Source organism: Leptonychotes weddellii, chromosome 5 (genome assembly GCF_054177405.1).
Source record: "Leptonychotes weddellii isolate Sample4059 chromosome 5, ASM5417740v2, whole genome shotgun sequence".
Taxonomy (NCBI): domain Eukaryota; kingdom Metazoa; phylum Chordata; class Mammalia; order Carnivora; family Phocidae; genus Leptonychotes; species Leptonychotes weddellii.
In genome coordinates this window covers 145,691,432-145,709,794 of record NC_138373.1, presented here as the reverse complement: position 1 = coordinate 145,709,794, position 18,363 = coordinate 145,691,432, and the positions used below count along the sequence as shown (strand labels likewise).

Sequence of the window (18,363 nt, the reverse complement as noted above, 5' to 3'; positions counted from 1 at the left end):
AGGAACAAGACAAGGATGCTCACTTCTGCCACTTCTATTTAACATAGTCCTGGAAGGCTTAGTCAGAGCAGTTTGACAAGAAGATCACACACAAACGCACACACACACACACCTTAAGACAAAACTACAGTAATCAAAATAGTGTGGTGCTGGCATAGGACAGATATACAGACCAATAGAATAGAATAGAGAGACCAGGAATAGAGCCTCACATATATGGTTAAACAATTTTTAACAAGGGTGTTGAGACCATTCAATGAAGAAAGAACAGTCTTTTCAACAAATGGTGCTGGGAAAACTGGATATCCACATGCAAAAAAATGAATTTGGACCCTTACCTTATGCTGTATATAAAAATTAACTCAAAATAGATCAAAGACCTAAACATGGGAGATAAAACTATAAAACTCTCATAGAGGAAAAGCTTCCTGGTGTTGGATTTGGCAATGATTTCTTGGATATGACACCAAAAGCGAAGGCAACAAAAGAAAAACATACACTGGGCTACATCAAAATTAAGAACTTCTGTGCATCAATGGATACAACCAGTAGAGTAAAAGGCAACCCATGGAATGGAAGAAAATATCTGCAAATCATATATCTGATAAGGAGTTTATATGCAAAATATATAAAGAACTCCAACAATTCAATAACAAAAAATAAACAGCTCAATTTAAAAATGGGTAAAAAGACTTAAACAGACATTTCTACAAAGAAGATATATGAATGATGGATAAGTACATGAAAAGATGCTCAACACCGATAATCACTAGGGAATTTCATCTGTAGATGAAAACCATGAGGTGCCAGTTTACACGCATTGCGATGGTTATTATTTTAAAAAACACATAGAACATAACCATTATTGGCAAGAACATGGAGCTGCTGGGACCCTTGGGCTTTGCTGGTGGGAACGTAAAATGGTGCAGCTTGCTATGGAAAACGGTATGGTGATTCCTCGAAATATTAAAAATAGAATTACCATATGTCCCAGCAACTCCACTCCTGGGTATATACTCAAAAGAACTGAAAGCAGGAACCTGGAACAGATATTTGTACACCTATATTCATAGCAGCATTATTCACAAGAGCCAAAAGGTGGAAACAACCCAAACGTCTATTAAAGGATGAACGGATAAACCAAATGGGGCATACACATAAAATGGGATGTCATCCAGCCTTTAAAAGGAAGGAAATTCTTGGGCGCCTGGGTGGCTCAGTTGGTTAAGCGACTGCCTTCGGCTCAGGTCATGATCCTGGAGTCCAGGGATCGAGTCCCGCATCGGGCTCCCTGCTCAGCAGGGGGTCTGCTTCTCCCTCTGACCCTCCCCCCTCTCATGTGCTCTCTGTCTCTCTCATTCTCTGTCTCAAATAAATAAATAAAATCTTTAAAAAAAAAAAATAAAAGGAAGGAAATTCCTGATACATGCCACAACATGGATGAACTCTAAAGATACTACGCTAAGTGAAGCAAGCCAGTTACATAAAAACAAACAGTATGTGATTTATATGGTCAAATTCATAGAGGCAGAAAGTAGAATAGTAGTTGCCAGGGACCGGGAGATGGGGGGGAGGCGGGAATGGAGAGTTACTGTTAGAGTTTTAGTTTGGGAAAATGAAAAAAGTTTTGGAGATGGATGGTGGTGATAGTTGTACAACAAGGTGAATGTACTTAATGCCACCAAATTGTATACTTAAAACGATTAAAATGGTCAATTTTTTGTTATATATACTTTAACACAGTAAGACAAAGAATGCTCAGAGATACTTAAGAAATAATTAAAAACTTGAGACAATTTAAATACTATTAACATTTAAATGGACGTGTAAACAGTGACATACACCCAGAACGCAATACTATACAGCAATGAAAAAGTACTGCTCCGTACAACAGCGTGGACGCATCTCACAGACATTACATTGAGTGAAACGAGCTATATACAAAAGAACACAGACTCTATAAGTCCATTTATATAATGTTTCAGAAACAGGCAAAACCAAACGATAGTGATAAAATCCAGGACAGTAGTTATTAACAGGGATGAGACATGAAGGAACTTCCCAGGGTGCTAGAAATGTTCTATCTCTTTTCTGGGTGGTGGTTACACAGGTAGATACAAAATGAGAGAACAAAAGGTATTCATCAGACCATTCACATAAGATTTAGGAACTTTATGTTTAATTTGCCTCAATTTTATAAATTCATAAAATGATGCAAAATCGTGATGACAGAACAACAATGCCAGAAGGAACTCTGGAAGAAAGCTGTTTGGCATGTCCAGCAAACACTGTGGGGGATTATGGAGCAGGTGGTCCCTGGGCCATGCTCTGAGAAAACTGCACCAAGGAGATGCACTTTACCAGCCAAGGGAGAAAGACACTCTGTCCCTGCTGGAAATTACATTTACAAGGAGCTGCCCCCTTTTTCAGTGCTTAGGGGGCAAACACAGTCCCCATCAGTCTTCGGACTGACATAACCCAGGGAAAGGTGTAAAGACAGCAGTTTATATCTTCCCATTAACTCCCAATTCTCTAGTCCAAGATCTGGGAGAAATCTTTACTTTCAAAGAGCGAGGACATTCCTCACTCTTAAACAACAATCCCATGACACACTAATTTAATCCCGCATCTACAGGGACACAGAGAATGGCCTTTCCCATTCACAGACATTCAGGGTCCACATTTGCCCAACTGGAGCATCACTGTAAATGGGGTCTTTGGGGACTCAGACAATATGAACGTGTAAACAGCAGGTGTTTACGGTGGCTCCGTTTTCGTGTTTACATGACTCCACTGCACTCCCCATTGCAGAATATTCCAGGGAGGGCCTAGCGTATTCCATAAATGGCTTCAGAGTCTCTTGCTCCAGGTGACTTGCCCCAGCCTAGCATTCGAGAAGCACCATCCCTCCCACAAGGACACTGGCCGTGTCTAGGACATGGTGGAAGAATGAATTTCAAGCACTTACTTTCATCATTAGAAACATTCCCCAGAGATGTGTGGCTGGAATAACGTTTGTTCTCACTTTCATTGAGACATCTTTCAATCCAGCTCTCTAAAAAAAAAACAAAAAAACAAAACAGAAAGAAAGAGAGAAAGAAGAAAGAAAATCACAGAACTGCAGAATTGCTGTTGGTGTTTGTGAAGAGACATGAACATCATAAACACATTCGACTCAACTGCCAATTGGTTTTCATCTGAGACCTGCCCCGCTGGAACTGGGCTTTCCACAAAGCCCAATGGGCACCATTGCTGAGGAGACAAAACGGTGATTGAAGCCCCCTTGAGTATTTCTTGGTCAGATTCTACTACTTCTGGAGTATTCACAGCCCAATAGTACCAACTGAGGATTATCTTTCTTTGCATCGAAGAGACATTCCTGAGAAGTCATTTGTAAAACGAAGTTTGGTCAACTAAACCACTGGTGGTGGTTTATGGATTGGTAAATTAGCAGCAGAACCCTTTATCCAAACAAAAACAAAAAGGAAAGCAGATATAACCCTGAGGGTTCTGGATGAATTAGAGGAGGAGGGCAGGGAACTTGGTAGCTCCCTTCCCTTTGCCTGGTGACCCCCAAAGGGGCACTTCCAAGCACAGGCCCGAAGCCACTGTGGGAGGAGATCTTAAAAGCTATACAATAGCTATGTAGTACTTTTAAAATCCAAAAGACTCTGTTTTCTTAATCTAGTTCCAAAGTCTACAAAAGTACTTTCCACAGTGTAGCATGATGTTTATTATCCATTGGGTAGAACAGCTACCACTCCTTCCTTCATTCATTCAACAACATCCACTAACTACAGTCAGTCCTCCTATAATGCTTGTTTTGAAAATAAGCATGTATTCCCATGCAAGTAATACATTAGGGAATGATCTGAGCAGAGAGCAAACTTTGTGTTTGCTTGCACTCAATTTCTTCCCTAAGAAACATCAGGCGAATGCAGAAAACCACATGTAGCCAAACCAAACCCCATGCAAAATTCACACATGCTCACACCCCAGGCATCTACCAGCTACTTGGGTTCACCACGCGCGTTATGAGCCACACGTGCCCGGCTAGCCCCCATTCTACCACCCACCATAACTCACAAGTGGCAGCCTTTCTGACATCTGCTTCCAAAAGCAAACTTCAGGCCTTTTCCAAGGTGAAGTGCCAGACTTAATTATCTTTCTGCACCTCTTAAACATTGAATTAACATGTGCAAAACCGTGCTATCATTTTTCTTAGATTCCTGCTTTTTTTTGTGTGTCCCTGAAAGAGCTTTTGAGTGTTATGCCCGTCATTTATTTTTCTAGCAAACTGGTTTTTAACGTGCTGTTTTGCAGAACGTAGTGATTTTTAGGAATGCCTACGTGGTGTTAGAGCAGAGCTATGGCTTTGTGCTTCCGCACGGTGCTGTCCCCCGTTGTGGTCTTTATAATATAGGAGCTGGCATTAACTGAGCCCCTATTCTAATCTGCCAGGCCCTTTGCATATGTTATCTCACTGAATCCTGACAACTCCCAGAAGGAAAGGTTTCAATCTCCATTTTTCTTCCTAGAAAGCAACTGAAACTGAGATTAAGTCATGTGACTCCTCATAATTCAAAGAGACAAGATCATTGGTTAACACCTTAGGTGACATAGTCTAGAAAGGAGGCACACTGGCAAGTGAGCCATGGGGTGGGGTGGGGTGGGGGTGGGGAGCAGGGGGACCGGGAAGAAGCCAACGCGAACAGCAGGGAGAAATGTTGGGTTTTTGTTTTATATTTTATGTCCCAACAAACTGCTCTTTTAAAAGCTGCTCCCTAAATTGTAAATAAGTAGGGGGGGAATATCCAAGGGGAGGAGCTGGAGACAGCTTGTTAAGAGGAAATGGAAAGCTGGTATTTCTGAGGAAACACTGAGGGGCAGAGAAATTCAAAACATTAAAACGCTACCCCTATCCAAAGACACCAAGTGCACAACGTAGAAACAAAGGGCTTGCAAGGTTGTCAAAGGGGTGATGGCACAAGATGGGTGCCTGTCATCACATCGCTTCTAAAGATGCATCGGGGTACAAATCTCCAGAATTCTTCTCAGGACTCTCCAGAATATCTCCACTCGGATCTTCTAATCCCCTCGAGTTCTGGCCCATTTTTCTCGGCAACAGGCGTGGCTGGTCTTGGACGGCGGCTCCTGAAATCTGCAGCCTCTTCCTCCACCAGAGCACACCAGCGAGAGCACCTGCTATTGTTCTGGGCCAGCCCTGGTCTTCCTAGTTAGCTATTCACATCTACCTACTCTCACATGCGTGTGGACATGCACACGCACGTGCACACACACATGCATGCACACACACACACACACACACACACACCCTTTTCAGCAGACACAGGGAACTAAGAGAAACAGTCTCCCCCTCACCCATTCGCCTGCGCCAAGATCAGGCCTGTTAACACTGGAGTCCTCAAAAGGGCCAGTTCCTGCAGGTGAGACTCCCCAGGGATTGGTGGGGCCCTCTGAAGAACTCGTGCTAACATTCCAGAGGGGAGATGGCTCTGAACACCCAAGGCCAAGAGAGTGCACCACCAGCCCACAAGAGCTCAAGCCAAGGAAGAACTTTCTAGATGGCTGTGCCTCTCGCCCCATGTTGCCCAACACTGGAGAGAGATGAGTGCGGGATGATGAGAAGAGAGAGGGGAATGGAAGTGCCAGGAAAGAAAGAAGGAATCTCACCAAGGAACACTTCCCTCCACCCACAGCACCCACTCGGGTCTCTGACCCCATAGCCGTGCCTGTATCCACTCGGCTATTCTTCTCCCCGGGGCAACACAGAGTCAGGGTGCTCTCTCATGCGCATGGCAGAGATCAGAAGACAGCCAGCATGGCGCCATTTTTCTGGTTAAAGTACCCCCAATTATTTCAGCTCTTGCTTGGAGGGAGTTGTTCCCACTTCTTTGCCATCCAGTTCACCTGCATCGGACTGTCTTCCAGTTCACCAATATCCACTTGCACCTGTGGCACCCAGGATGCACCCTGCAGGGTCCAGACCATGGTCTGAGCTGTGCCAAATATGGCAGAACCATCTGCTGTTCTGGACATTTGGAGTTCTTAGAGCATTCAAAGGTCTCACATTCCAGACTGCATAGATGTCACTGAGACATCTAAACAGGCCACGGGCCTTGGATCCACAGGTACTCTTTGACCTTCATCCTCTTCCCCAGTGGGGATCTCAACAGCAGCATCTGCAACTCATGCCCCCTAAGTCAGGTTGCTCCATATGATTGCAAGGCCTCTATTTAGGTCACCTGCAGGAAAATTTATATACTTGAAAACTATTAACAATGAATTTTGGTCTTGCAAAGATCAAGAATTACTCAACCAGAATGACAGGTATACTGAACTTTTGATAAAGCGCTGTGTTCATCTAACTTATTTACTTGTAGATTATGTGATTTAATAATAATAACAAAGGTCGCCGTCCGTTGGGTCTTTATGGGCCAAGCATTACGCAAATACATTACATACACCAGCATACTTAATCCTCATAACAAGCTTGAGGACGGTGCTATCAAGAAAATTAAGGCTCAGTAAGATGAGGTGACTTGTCCAAAGTCACCCAGCTAGTAAGAGGCAGGACTGCCATTCAGACTTAGATCATAACCAAAATGCTCTCTCCAAGGTGGGCTGAGCTCTCCTCCTCCTGTGTCCCATACGCTCTCCAGCACACAGTGCCAACACTGCAACGCTGATCAGTCTGCCTGGCGTTCAAACTTCTGCTGAAACTCTATGTACATATTACAATTTTTGCTAAATTCATTCATATATTTATTTGCCAGGCTTTGTTATACATAACAAAGCCCTTCTGTTTAGATCCTAAATATCTTAAGAATGAAGTCCTCTATCTCTCTATTTTGTTTTTAGATTTTATTTATTTATTTGACAGAGACACAGCGAGAGAGGGAACACAAGCAGGGGGAGTGGGGGAGGGAGAAGCAGGTTTCCCGCTGAGCCGGGAGCCCGACGCGGGGCTCGATCCCAGGACCCTGGGATCACGACCCGAGCCGAAGGCAGACGCTTAACGACTGAGCCACCCAGGCACCCCTTTTTTATTTTTTTTTAAAGGTTTTATTTATCTATTTGTCAGAGAGAGAGAAAGCGAGCACAAGCAGGGGGAGCGGCAGGCAACCAGCCGAGCAGGGAGCCCGACGCGGGGCTCGATCCCAGCATGACCCGAGCCGAAGGCAGACGCCGAACGACTGAGCCACCCAGTCACCCCCGCGTTTTTCTATTTCTTTTGACTCTCACTAGCACCTGGTATGAAGCTGTTCCTATAGTAAGGTCCCAAGAAATGTTACATTACTGACACACATGACATCAAAGAATGCACAACATAGAAGTAGATCCGCATGTCTATAGAATTTCCTGATCTTTTCTTTTTTACCACACAAGGCATGAAATCATACAACACATCAAAGGTGATTTTCTAGATAAAGAAAGCAAAATTCAGCCAGGGTCTCCGTTGTAACTTCTGGATTGAAGAAGCTGTAATAAAAGCTGTGAGTGATGTAGACACAAAGAAGACTGGCTTTTGCCCTGCAGTTGTCATCTAGAAAGCCAGGCAGATGCTACTCCCCATACTCATGAGTGCAGGAAGCCTGTCCTTTCTGTCCACCTTGTACCCAGTAGCTGGCACTGTGCTTGTCCCCGTATATGCGGCACAATAAATATGCGTTGTTGAACGCACTACTTTTTTTGAAAAACATTAAGTTCCTACTGTGTCCTAGGTACTACCCAAGATATTTTCACAAATGAGGCTTACATCACAGAGATTTCAGAATAATAGTATGGGGTACGTTTTAATCTCTCTACTAATAGACATGAAAACCGAGGCTTGCAGCAAAAGTTCTAACACAAGGCAGGCTGCGGTCAGTTCTGCCGTATCCACACCCTGACCTGGGACATGGGAGGAGGAGAGCTCAACTCACGCTTGGCTGCCTCCCTGCTCCCCACTGCCTCATTCTTGTTCGGTAAAAATAAATCATCTGATCTTTTAGTAAGGACCCCGCTTGCTCTAAGTGCCCAACAGGTGTGAGTTCTGCTTCTGGGCTGCAAAGCATCACTTCCCCTGACTCATCTGGGATCACAAGCAGGAAGGAGGACACCAATCCTGCCTTGTGGATTTTCACTTTCCAAGGAGTTTAACCTGCACTCCTCAGAGGCAGATCTTCATGCCTCCCCACTTTAGATTGGGTTTTCTAGAAGGCCTGGTTTTTCCCTTTGCTGCAGCAAAGAACAACCAGGAAGTAACTGCATCAGGGACATGGCACATCCAAGGCTCAGAGCAGCTTCAGGAACGTGTATCCGTCTGGCGGGAGGACCCGACCAAGATGGTGGTCCAAAGCCAGATAATCTTCGAAGCTCACGGGGCACACTGACACAAGAACCTAATCTGAGGTTCCCAGTGCACCTCATGAGATTGAAATTCATCCCACTTTAAACATAAGGAAACTGGGGTCTAGACCGTGGCAGTGGCTGAGCCAAGGTCACACAGTCAGAGGGATTAAAGCCAGAATTCAAACCCAGACCTTCCATCTCCAAAGCCTATGCTTATTCTGCTTACCACATCATACTGGGCACAGACCAGTGATTCTATCTTAGGCTAGCGACCCATCCATTCATTCATTTTGCACATCATTATCAAGTGCCTTCAGTGTAAAGTTGCAACAGAAGAGACGATGCATACAATTCAACAGGGGGCCAATATATTACAGCAAGGTATCTCTGTGGACCAGGGTCTCAGGACCTGAGAATATCTTGTTTATTTATTCCTGTTTTATTATTTATTTCTCCCACCTTAAAAATGTTAAGTTCTAATAACCTTGTCCACCTTTGCCATGCTTCATCCCCAGGCACCGGGCTCAGTGTCAGGCTCCTGGCTGCTGGGGGTGGGTTGTGAGGAAGTAAAGTAGGGTGAGAGAACAGGATGAGGGACGAGGGAGCCTCCCCCAGGAAGGCCTCTGAGAAGTAGCAGCATCTGAGCAGACACTGAGTGCAGTGAGGGCGTAAGACCTGCAAAGGTCCACAGAGAGGGGACCGCAGAGGCAAAGGCCCTGAGGTGGGATCATGGGTGGCTGGTGATCATGGGTGAAGGGATGGCAAGAAGGTCCTGTGGCTGATGGAGTGACCAAGGGGGAGATAGTACAAGATGAAAGAGCAGACAGAGGCAGGCCAGGAAGAATGTGGGGTTCGGAGTTAGAACACCTGGATTTCAAATCCCAGCCCTGCCACTTAATAGATATGTAATGTTGGGATGATTCCTGAACCTTCCAAAAGCCCTACCTTCCAGGTTCTCCAAAGATTAACTGAAATAATGCAGGTGAAGCACTTAGCAGGCTTGGCTTTGTGGGCCGTGGAACGATGAGGAAAGCGTGGTCTCTGTCCAGTAGAAGCTCACAGCCGAGTGGTGAGGACAGACAGTAAAGGCCATGTCCAGCATTTACTGAGCTTTCTCCCCCCACACCAGTCACCCTGCTCCACATGCTTCCCCTCCACTCCTCACAGCAACTCTGAAACAGAGACTTGAATGATTCTGGTTCAGGAGGAGGCCCTGGAGCCTCAGAGACGCTGGGTAAAGGCAGCCCTCTGGCTGGTGGCCGAGCCGGGTCAGGTCTGGCTGCCTCTAAGCCTGGTGTGCTCTCACTGGGGCACACAGCCTCAAGAAGCCGGCAGGGAACCGGGACTGGTCTGTTACTCTAATAGCGAGCCGCGGAAGCACAGAGGAGGGAGCTTCCGTGTCGGCCTTCATGTAGGAGCTGGCATTTCACCCGGTCCTTAAAGGATTCGGCACCTGCCAGACGGAAGAGGGCAGGAGGGCCAGGTCATGGACAAAAGCACAAAGTGGGTTCCGGGAAAGGGCACGAGCCCGCTGACCGGGGACCGGAGGAGTGGCGGGGGACAGGTGGGAGAGTCTGGGAGGAGCGGATTGCCAAGGCCTCAGCCACCAGGCCGAGAAGCCTACAGGCCCCCGCGAGCCAGCCGTCATTTTTAAGCAGTGGGGGAGTGATACGACGAGCTTTGTTTCTGAGGAACTGGATGAGAACAGGGAGTTCCTGACTTATGCAACACCTCAAGAAAATGCTGCCTGACTTACGAAGTGCCACCGGGTTTTGATAGAAGGCGTTATTCATACTCTCTGTATCAACAGTCTTTCAGGGCCCTGTGCTGGGGCCTATTTTGGGAACTCACAGCTTTAGAAATGCTACATCAAAAAGTCGACACGTCACACTCCCAGCTACCAAGGGAGGACCAGACCCCCGGTCCTGGAGGTGCCACGGTGCCCCCCGCCCCCGTCTCCCCTCCCCCGGGCGCGGCCATTACCAGCGGAACCATGCCAACAAGGCGTGCTCCTGTCTCCCCCAGCCCCAGGGCGTGATCTCCTCTTCATCATTCTCTCTCTCTCGGCCCCGGTTTCCCTCTGCCCTGGGCTCCCCACCGTGGTGACACTCGGGAACACATGGAAAGTCTGGGCCCAGGAAGCGGGCAGCTGTGGCCTCTTGGGGGGGGGGCAATAGGTCAGTGGGTTGCCATGGCAACACCACAGGCCCTGCCCCAGGGGCCGCTGGGTTCCAGGAAGGGGTCCCCGCGTTGCCTCCAGGGGGCCACCCCACCCTGCCCCGGCTTGTATTCTGTCCCTCGCTCACCAAACGTTGCTTTAGCGCCAACTGTTTGCCAGGCACTGAGGTTCTCGTGATGGACACTGCAGACAAAGTCCCTGCCCTCAGGGGGCGTGTAATCTGTGGTGGAGATGGACAGACACAAACATGCAAGATGACTTGAGAGTGCAAGGAGTGTTAGGAAGAAAAGGAGGCCATGGAATGGGATAAAGACAGACGGGGGTGCTGTTTGAGGTAGCGGGACACTGAGGGCCTGTTGGAGCAAGGGCACAGACCTGAGGAGGGAGTGGGTTTAAAAACCAGTGTGGCAGGGAGAGGGAGGACGGGTGAGAGCAACAGGAAACAAAGTCAGAGGTAGGAAGGGCCGAACGCATGTAGGCACTTGCTGGCCCTAGTAGGAACCCCACACTTATGCCAAATGTGCTAAGAAGCTGCTGAAGGGCCTGAAGCAGTGACGTGAACTGCAGTGGCTCAGAAAGCGGAGCCTACTGGGGGCCGTACGTTCATTCACCCCACCGAGGGCTGGTGAGGTACCTGTGGGGCTCCATGGGCCAGGCTCTGCTCTACACGGTAGGGGCACAGCAGCAAACCAACGTTTCTGTCCTCAGGGGAGGTTAGAGTTTAGTGCGAGAGTCAGCTGTTAATTGAGATGGGATTCCCGAGAAAGCCGCAGAAGAGAATAAAATGGAGTCTGATCTAATGTGTGAGTCAGGGAAGCTTCTCGGAGGCGGCGGCATTAACCTGACAGCTGGAGACTCTGAAGGCATTATGTTGCCACCCCAGGTAAACAGGTGGGAGGAGTGTTCCTGGCGGAAGGAACATCATGTGCAAAGGCCCTGAAGCTGGCCGAAGAATGATGCATTCAAGACACTGACGAACAGCCTGAGTGCAAAGGCCCACATGCATTCGGGGACTAATTCAGCCTGTATCTGTTGAGGCCGTTCTGTTTGACTAGCACTCTGTAAGATGCTATGACGCATGTGCACATAAAAACCCTGCCTCTGTAAAAAATAAAAAATAAAAAATAAAACAAAAAACCCTGCCTCTGTACTTAGGACCAAGTTAAAGAGCCTGGATTTTGTTCAACAGGTGATGGGGAACCTCTAAAAGTTGCTGAGTAGAGTGCCACATAAGCAAAACCATTCTAGGGGCGCCTGGGTGGCTCGGTTGGTTGAGCGTCTGACTCTTGGTTTCAACTCAGATCATGATCTCAAGGTCATGACCTCAAGATTGTGAGATCGAGGCCCAAGTTGGGTTGGGCTCGGCTCAGCAGGGCATCTGCTGGAGATCCTCTCCCTTTCCCTCTGCCCCTCCCCACTGCACGTGTGCGCACTCTCTCTTAAAATAAACAAATAAATCTTTAAAAAACAAAACCAAAAACTGTTCTGTGGGCAGCTCCATCTGGTGCTGCTAAACAACACAATCGCAGAGGGGAGAGAAAGAGAAGCAGGAGACCACAGGATTATCACAAACTCTGGAGACTGAAAAGCCACATTATTAATAATTTTGCCAGGACCACATGTGCAAGCTAGGACTGTCCCGGGCAAACCGGGACTTTAACGGTCCCCCTGGACAGGAGGCCACTGAAAGAGTCTAATGGCTGAGAACAGAGGCAGCGAGATGAGAAAAGATAAGAACTCTGTCCTCTTTCCACCCAGCTGTATTCACTACTCTAGCTGGTCCAGGACACCGGGGTCCCCATGTCCCTACATCTCTTCCTCACCTGCTGGGATCTCAATCACAGCGTGAGGACGTGGGTCTAAGGTGACAGTAATGACATGTCCTGGAATGTGGCCTCCCACATCTTCACCAACATCAGCACCGTAGCTCCCTCTCGGAGCATCAGTGCTGGGCTCCTCGTCATTTACGGGGGTTATGTCGTTCAGTCACGGCAGCGCAGATGGGGAAGGTACGCGCTACACAGATGTGTGGCCAGGACAACGAGGAGTGTGAATGGCTTGGTGCACAGTTATCCCCACACCCCCGGCCTCAGGATGTGCCCACTGGGTCGTCTTTGTCCCTGTAGCTAATGGGTGCTCATTGCGCACAGGGACCAGGGTGCTCAGATGCCATGTGCACTGAACCTCAGCCCACTTAGTATCTGCTCAACACCCTGTGGCCTGGGCCTATCTCCCTGCAAAGATGGAGACAGGACTTGCTTCCTCCTTCAATTTAACCCTTTATGGTGATGAGACTCCCAATCAATAACCCCACTCACTCTCCTTGCAGTGCTTGCTAAAAAACACCCTCGCCAGTTCACCTTTTCACTTTTCTTTTCCTTAAAAATCTGAGCCATGGGGGCGCCTGGGTGTCTCGACTGAGTGTCCAACTCTTGGTTTCGGCTCAGGTCACAATCTTGGGGTCCTGAGATGGAGATCCGCTTCGGGCTCTGCGCTCATGCAGAGTCTGCTTGGGATTCTTTCCCCCTCTGCCCCTCCCCCTGCTCATGCTCTCTCTGTCTTATAAATAAATAAATAAATAAATAAATAAATAAATAAATAAATAAATAAATAAAATATTTTTAAAAAACTGAGCCATGTTTTCATGTCTTCCCCAATTCTAATATATTCCTTTAAAAAATAATCCTCCCCCAAAATCCCACTGTAGGTGTGCCTCAGTTTCCACTTCAATTAAATAAGAATTCCTGCTTCGGAAGGCCACAGTGAGACTCCTCTAAGGCCGATGACGGACGAGAGTCTCTGAGGAGACTGACGTGCTGACCAAACACGAGGCCGTCTTACTTCTGCCACCAGGCAGCACCACTCTTCCTTAACCCTCCTCAGCCTTGGTGCTCTCCCATCCGCCCAAACTACTCACTCTGTGTTTCTAGGGGCCTCTCCGGACTCCCCAAGTTCACCTGCTGGCCATGCTGGCTCCCCATCTGGACCCTGGGGAGCCTCTCCTGCAGACCTGGAAACTAGCAAGTGTCGGGGCCAAGCCCCCCAACTCTTGACCGCAGTGAGGAAGCCCCACCTGTCGGCTGGGGGATCCAATACAGAGACAAGGACGAGAAGGCCTGACTGCTGAGCCTCGCTGTCTCACTGGTTTGTGAACTTGACCACATACTACCTTTCCGAGCCTCAGTTTCTCTGTCTGTTGTAGTTACAATAACTACCACTGTGTGAGCCTCCATTTTGAACCACTCTGCTGAACTGCTCACATCCTCTTCTTGTAATTACTTCATACATAGGAATTATCATCTCCTTTTATGGATGGGGGAAGCAGGGCCAGGGAGAAAGACCTGGATGAAAAAAGCTAAGAACTCTGCCTTCTTTTTGGCTAACGATACTCACTCCCTTAGCCGGTCCATGTGGCCAATGGCCTTGTGTGTCTTCCTCACCAGCCGGGGTCTCAATCACGGCAGAATGCAGGTGACTCCAAGGTGACACTGATGTCATCTCCTGGAACGTGGCCTCCCAATGCCAGCAGCGTCATCTTCAGGATGATTTGCCCCAAATCACACAGCTGGCAAGCAGCGGGGCCCGGATTTGACCCTGAATCTAACCTATTAACTTATTTTTTTCTTCAATTTTTCATTCAAATATTACTTACTGGGCAACTACTACCAGACACTATTCTGGGCTCTGAAGATACAACAGTAAACAAAAAAATACAAAGTCACTGTTCACAAGCAAGCAACAAAAATAGAACTTAAAAGAATCCACAGGTGAAAGAATATCTTTAAAGAACGACAATTCGACTCAAAACAAGTCAGCAGTTACACCTAACCGTTACCTTACACTAGAATACCCGAAGTTACATAGGCCTTCAGGTCTCATTGCGAGTACTAAGCTGTGTCTAACATAATACCAAGCAAACAACAGGTGCTCAGTAATGTTACTGCCCCTTCTCACTTCAGGAAAACTCAGCACAGAAAACTCTAAAGCGGTCACCGAGATGAATGAAGGCGTCATTATTGGCAACAGACAAGAATTAACGAGGAAACCCCAGAGGTGCCCCAGTGGGTCAGCTCAGAGATCACAGACTCACCAACAGTCCCCGGAGACTAGAAGAAATTAAAGCTAAGGTGTTCGGTGCCATCTCCTGTCGAAGACACATTCCACGTAAAAGCAGATCTCTGCTCTGAAAATGTCCCTGGCAACACCGGAGTTAACGTGCCCACCTGCATCAACAGGCTGTAAAAACTTCACTTTCCCTCGACCTTTGCGGGGGAGCACACCTACCACTACCTAACGCTGGCAGACGTTTCCTTCGTTTCTATTTCTATGATTCCAACATTATTAAAACATATACAAATCTGAAAAAATTTTACTGGGGCCAAGGCTCCTCGCTGTGCACAGCATCTGACGTTATTTGCTTCTAGACATCACTGCCTTTTCTAGTTTGTGTGTTTGCCACCTCCGCATTTCTTCTCACTCCCTCTATGGGGGGATGGGGCCTCCCCCCCCCCCCCCCGGAACCTCGGGAGCCAGCCACTCCCCACGGCAGGACCCAAACGGACTTCAAACTAGTCTGAACTTTGGAGATAAATCCCCAAGACATCCTTCTCTTCAGCAAAATGCTTTTTTCTTTCCTGTGTTAATTGATCCTCAAAAATCTTTAAAAAAAAAACAACTACATTTTAAAATGTTGAAAGGAGAAACCTATTCATCCACAATCCCACCCCTTTCACATGTGAATGCTTGTCCTTTTTCTGGGTGCTTCCCCGTCTAATGTCCACATGTGCACATATATGAACTATATCCCCAGCGGACGAACATACAGTTTCTACTCATTTTCCCCTTAACATTCCATTGTGCAGATTTTTTCCTGTTTTGCTAGCCCTCGTAGTTATCATTCAAAGATGCCCAGTGTTCCCTTGAGCTAATATACCTATTTTTATAATGTCTTCATGAACAAGTTGGTGCATATTTTTTCTCTCTTTAGAATTATTTCCTGAGAGTCACCTAGGAGGAGGAAAAGCAAGCACATGGGCTTAGGAACTAGCCAGAAATGAGTGCCCTGAATTCTGGCCTTTGAACTTTAGGCAAAGTCTCCAAACATCAGTGTCCCCTTGTGTAAAATGTGGAGCATGATAATCTGCCCACCTCATCTTAATGATATGAGGTGTGGAAAGCTCTTAGCATAGCGCCTGTTCTAGAACCACCATGATTCCCAAGGACCTGTCTATGTCAGAGGCACTTTGTGTGTTTTAACGACGCTGTAGGTGTTAAGCACACAGCCCGTGGAGCTCAACTGCCAGGTTGAAGTCTGATTTCCTTGCTGTGTGACCTGGGGTGAGGGACTCAACCTCCTCAAACCTCAGTTTTTTGTTTTTAATCTGCAAAAGGGGGGTGGTCATAACAGCACCTCATGGAGTTTCTATGAGATTCAAGTGAACAACACATAGAGTGTTCACATGATAAGCACTGTGAAAGTCTTAGCTATTATAATTTTCACACCTTGCCCACCCCCAAGGCATCCTGCACTAGTCCCTTCTGTTAGCATTCTTTCGGTTTGATTCTTAGATCTTTTGGTGCAGCAAAGAACCTTGGAAGCCGGGAGGACACTAATTTTACTGCTCCCCTTACAAGGGACTAAGCTCTGCAACCCTAGGCAAATTAGTTAACCTCATGAGCCTCAATTTCCTTCCTATATATAAACAAAAAGCTACCCCATGAAGTTACCAAGAGGATTAGGACAAAGAATATAAGCTCCTTAAGAGCTGACTGTACCAAAAAAAAAAAAGAGCTGACTGTACCTTATTCACCCCACCTGCATAATTTTAGTTCCCTAAAATTAGGATGGAGCTTGGCATAGAATTGCAGATCAATGAGGAGAGGGTGGAGGAAAAGGAATGAATAGCACCAGCAACCATGCATGGCACCTAGAAGTGGCTCCGAAGAGGGCCAGCTCAGCCATAGTTAATCAAGTACTTACCTGCATGGAGCCGTGAGCCACGTTTCCTAGAAAGCAAGCAAAGAGATGCAGCGTTCTTCATAATATGAAGGATGGATTGACATATCCTTTTTTTAAAAAAGATTTTATTTATTTAAGAGAGAGAGCGAGAGAGAGCATGGGGGGTGGGGGGCTGCTTAACGTGCATGATCTCATTATATTCTCTTAACCCTGGAAAGTACAGTGTAGATGCTTTCACAAAGAAGAAAACTGAAAGCTTCAGAGGGAGAGGGAGAAGCAGACTCCCAACTGAGCAGGGAGCCTGACAGAGGGCTTGATCCCAGCACCCCAAGATCATGACCTGAGCCGAAGGCAGACGCTTAACCAACTGAGCCACCCAGGTGCCCCAGATTGACTTACATCTTAAGTAAATATTTACTGAGCACTGACTTGTGCAAGACACCCTAGTAAATGCTTTGCCCTGGGCTAAGCCCAAATAGTGATGACACAGGGGGAAATCTTGAGAAACAAAGGAGGAAGCGTCAAGTAAACATGTAAAATGAGGATGGAAATATGTGTGCACTTTAGCGCACGTGGGTAAGTCCACCATGAGGCACAGTTACGACAGTCAGCTCTATGTGGGAGGGAAACCACCATCCCCCTTCCTTATGACCCTGTGTAGAGATGGCCTGGTTTAAAGAAAGCATGATCAGCTTTGGTGCCCTAACTGACCTCAGGGTGGATACCTCTTGCTATATGAGCCAATGTGTGTGACTGAAGCCACTGAGTGGCAGTTTCACTAAGAATAAACTGGGAAAGGAGCACATGGGTGGCTCAGTTGGTTAAGCGTCTGCCTTTAGCTCAGGTCATGATCTTGGGGTCCTGGGATTGGGCTCCCTGCTCAGCGGGGAGTCTGCTTCTCCCTCTGCCTCTGCTCCGCCCCCTGCTTGTGCTCACGCACGTGCTCTCTCTCTCTCAAATAAACAAATAAAATCTTAAATTAAAAACAAAAGAATAAACTGGGAAAGACCTGCCTAGCTCGCAGGTTTATGAGGTCATGTATTGAAAAGACTGAACACAGTGGAAGTGTTGTATAAAAGTTTGCTTTCTTCTCCTATGGGATCCTTACAGGGTGGGGGAGGAGAGAAGGCAAGTCTTGGAAGCTACTAAGGGAACACAAGGAGAAGCACATGGAGCTCAAAGCACCTTTTGTTTACTGAGCTTTTATGACATGCCAAGGCCCTGTGCTGACCCTTTTCAACACTTTACTTCATTTAATCCTCACAATACCCAGTGAGGTGGGTACTATGCATGGCCCTACTTTACTGGCAAGCAAACTGAGGCTCAGAGAGCTTACCTCACTTGCTGAGTTCATACATCCAGCTTACGGCCAAGCCAGTTCTCACCAAGCCTTTGGGATTCCAGAGCCAGAGCTGTTAATGATTGGGTCGATGATTGCAAACTCCCCCCGTTAATGATTGTATCTGTGATTGCAAACTGTAACACGCTATGCAGATGGAAGGTGCTGTTTTATTTTAACACCAAGCTTTTTATGCTGAACCTATTGTAAGGAAAATCATGCCTGTAAGTAAATAGATACGAAGCCCTGATCATGTGTGTAAGATGTCAGATTTGCCAAAGTAACTGGCAGGCGGGGGTACCTCCCCAGTGGTGGTGCCAGGTTGAGTTTAGAAGCTCGGGAAATGATGGGCGCCTGGGTGGCTCAGTTGGTTAAGCGACTGCCTTCGGCTCAGGTCATGATCCTGGAGTCCCTGGATCGAGTCCCGCATCGGGCTCCCTGCTCGGCAGGGAGTCTGCTTCTCCCTCTCCCACTCCCCGTTTGTGTTCCCTCTCTCGCTGTGTCTTTCTCTGTCAAATAAATAAATAAAAT

The 18,363-nt window shown here is 47.2% G+C and overlaps 1 protein-coding gene across 3 annotated transcripts in view; it reads right to left on the bottom strand.

The window, feature by feature from the left end:
- Positions 1–18,363, bottom strand: part of RFX4 (regulatory factor X4) — a 156,449-nt gene that overhangs the window by 125,117 nt on the left and 12,969 nt on the right. For 2 of the 3 annotated variants that reach the window (XM_081822350.1, XM_081822351.1), the window contains exon 2: positions 2,969–3,055. The exons of the other annotated variant lie outside the window; for it this stretch is intronic. In XM_081822350.1, coding sequence (XP_081678476.1) covers positions 2,969–3,055 — 87 coding nt within the window. The remainder of the gene's footprint in view (positions 1–2,968; positions 3,056–18,363) is intronic. 3 annotated transcript variants of the gene reach the window in all.